The sequence below is a fragment of the Aplysia californica genome, unplaced genomic scaffold (assembly GCF_000002075.1).
Source record: "Aplysia californica isolate F4 #8 unplaced genomic scaffold, AplCal3.0 scaffold01624, whole genome shotgun sequence".
NCBI lineage: Eukaryota > Metazoa > Mollusca > Gastropoda > Aplysiida > Aplysiidae > Aplysia > Aplysia californica.
The window spans coordinates 42,010-44,656 of record NW_004798894.1 but is presented as its reverse complement, the minus strand read 5'-3'; the positions used below and the strand labels follow the sequence as shown (position 1 = coordinate 44,656).

The window sequence follows — 2,647 nt, the reverse complement described above, 5'->3', positions numbered from 1 at the left end:
CACAGCTGATTAAGACCTGAAAATTCTTTGCCATATCGACACACCGAAGGGCTAGAACCCAAATGGCCGCTGGATCAGAAAAGTAAAGTAAAGTAAAGTAAGTAAGAAATGTTACGTCAAAGATTTTGAGTTTCATGTCATGTCAAGCCTTTTCAAATGCAATTCTTTGAATATCTTGATAACGACTCCGAATAATTTTACGATTTTGGTAGAGCAGATAGAACATTTGGTTTCTGATCTGTCGGTCTTCCTTTATTCAAAATAGCTGTAAAAGTCAGATAGAACTTTGTAATCCGGAGGTAACGCATAGTCGACTGTATTTCAGAAGAGTGAGGAAAGACGAACATACTTGGTTTTCCTGTAGGCCGCTTCTGTTGGCTCAATGGCGCTATTAAGTCCTCCGACGACCAACTGTTATTCGGCTGGCGCATTATGTGTCACGGCGAACGATTCGAATTGCTTATCGATCGGTAGCCAATCACACCACGGTTAACAGCACCCGCTCGGGCTGAAGTTCGCGTCCCTTGCAACGGGGGTCAAAGTTGAAAACTCGCGGATGTCTCCATGTGTGATAGCGATTCGCCTACTGAACTGGTGTGTCACAGAATGTGTCCTTAGGAACTGTCGCGGCGGGGGGCAACACGTACAGTGTGCTGTGGGACTGTGTGCTTGCTTGTCTCTTGTCTCTTGTCTCTTGAATCAGTGCTGCTGCGCTCTACGTCTTAGGTTTTTGTTTTCTACAGTCGTGTTGAAACAGTGTCGAATTCCCAGCGTGGTGACAGAGAGCCATTGTTTCACCTTATCTAAACGTTTGTTCTACTCGCGCAAATCCTGGGGGAGGCCTTGTTGTCCCTGCTCTGGGTTACGTCGTAAGACTCTTATTTGATTAGCGGATTTGCCGCTTGTGTTTTCTTGCGTCGTTTGTGTTGTAGTTGTCGTTGGAAAAGGCGACCGCTCTCTTGTCTCACAGAGGTGGACTTGGCGCCGGAGAAATTTGAGATTCTGACGGGATTAGCGGTGGCCCAAGTCTTCTCCTAGTCTGTGAGTAAAAGCCACGGCAAGAGGGAAGAAGTTTCTCATTAGATCGACGTTGAGGTGCTTAACTAATGTGTATTCAATAGTAATAAGGAGCCTTTTTTCCCTCATTCTTGTGTATTTTCTAGACGGAAGCACTTGATGTGTTTTCTCTGAGTGTGATCTTATTCCAGAGGTTACGGTAATAGCCTACTTTATTTGATAATAGTTAAAAAAGTTCTCAATCACTCTGTGTATCTCAAATTTTTAAAGAAAGTAAATCAAATGTCAAGTTTTCTGTTACCAGTTATAATAATAAAGTCTTCTCTACCCTCCTATCCCCCAGTATCGCCATCTACATCATTTCCATTATCATTAGGTTGAAAGCAGAATAATTCAAGTCCTCGAGTGTTTATTTCGCAACCCCGGAGTGAATGCATCGACAGATCGTCTGCCTAAGGTACATACCGGTGACTACCCGCAAAAAACCTTCACTGACAACAACAACAGCATCAACAACAACAACAACAACAACAACAACAACAACAACAACAACAACAACAACAACAACAACAACAAAGTCTTTCATAATTTCTGCTTGTATGAAGCAGGGAAGTCTCTCAGTGTCTCGGTGCTGTCTATAACAAGACAGGATATAATCCACCATTTCGGTGCAGTCGTAAACAAGGTGGGATATACCCCAACATTTCGGTGCTATCTGTTCGGATCCGGTGGTTAAAGAACCTGGAAGTATCCAGCGTGACGTCACCATGTTTGTCGTGATCAAGTTCGGCAACAACGAAAGTCTGCTGGTCAACCCCAGCTGTGCGGTGATCAACTTACTGACCAGCATCAAGAGACGGGCAGGCTTTGGGGGGACCAACAAGACCATTGACCTGTCGGATGAAAACGGTAGGTTGTTGTTGTTGTTGTTGTTGTTGTTGTTGTTGTTGTTGTTGTGTGTGTGTGTGTTTGGGGGAACCAACAAGACTATTGACCTGTCGGATGAGAATGGTGAGCTAATGTGTGTGTGTGTATGTATGTGTGTGTGTGTGTATGTGTGTGTGTGTGTATGTGTGTGTGTGTGTGATTGTGTGTGTGTGTGTGTGTATGTGTGTATGTGCGTATGTGTGTGAGTGTGTGCTTCTGTGTGTGTGTTTGTGTGTGTGTGTGTGTGTGTGTGTGTGTGTGTGTGTAAATGTGTTTTTGTATGTGTGTATGTGAATGTATGTGTGTCTGTCTGTCTGTCTGTCTGTCTTTGACGAATGTGTTAGACGAATCTTCTCGTAGAATCTCCTGTCTCCCTTTCCCCCTGACTATCACAAAACAAAAGGTTCAGTAACCTTCCACATCTCGCCAGACTCCTCACCGACACTCTAAGCCACAAAGTTATCATTGCACACCACAAAGTTAGCATTGCACACAGATCAACACCCACAAAGTTATCATTGCACACAGATCAACATCAAGGGACACCCACAAAGTTATCATTGCACACAGAACAACACCCACAAAGTTATCTTTGCACACAGAACAACACCCACAAAGTTATCATTGCACACAGAACAACACCCACAAAGTTATCATTGCACACAGAACAACACCCACAAAGTTATCATTGCACACAGAACAA

The 2,647-nt window shown here is 43.8% G+C and overlaps 1 protein-coding gene across 2 annotated transcripts in view; it reads left to right on the top strand.

Annotated features, from left to right (window-relative positions):
* The first annotated feature begins 492 nt into the window (after positions 1-492).
* Positions 493-2,647, top strand: part of LOC101852535 (uncharacterized protein CXorf65 homolog) — a 21,817-nt gene continuing 19,662 nt past the window's right edge. Inside the window, exons 1-2 of one of the 2 annotated variants that reach the window (XM_005113112.2) lie at positions 493-1,041; positions 1,394-1,926. In XM_005113112.2, coding sequence (XP_005113169.1) covers positions 1,785-1,926 — 142 coding nt within the window. In that variant the 5' untranslated portion in view covers positions 493-1,041; positions 1,394-1,784. Of the gene's footprint in view, positions 1,042-1,360; positions 1,927-2,647 lie in introns of both variants that reach the window. The other variant, XM_005113115.2, reaches the window with a different exon arrangement.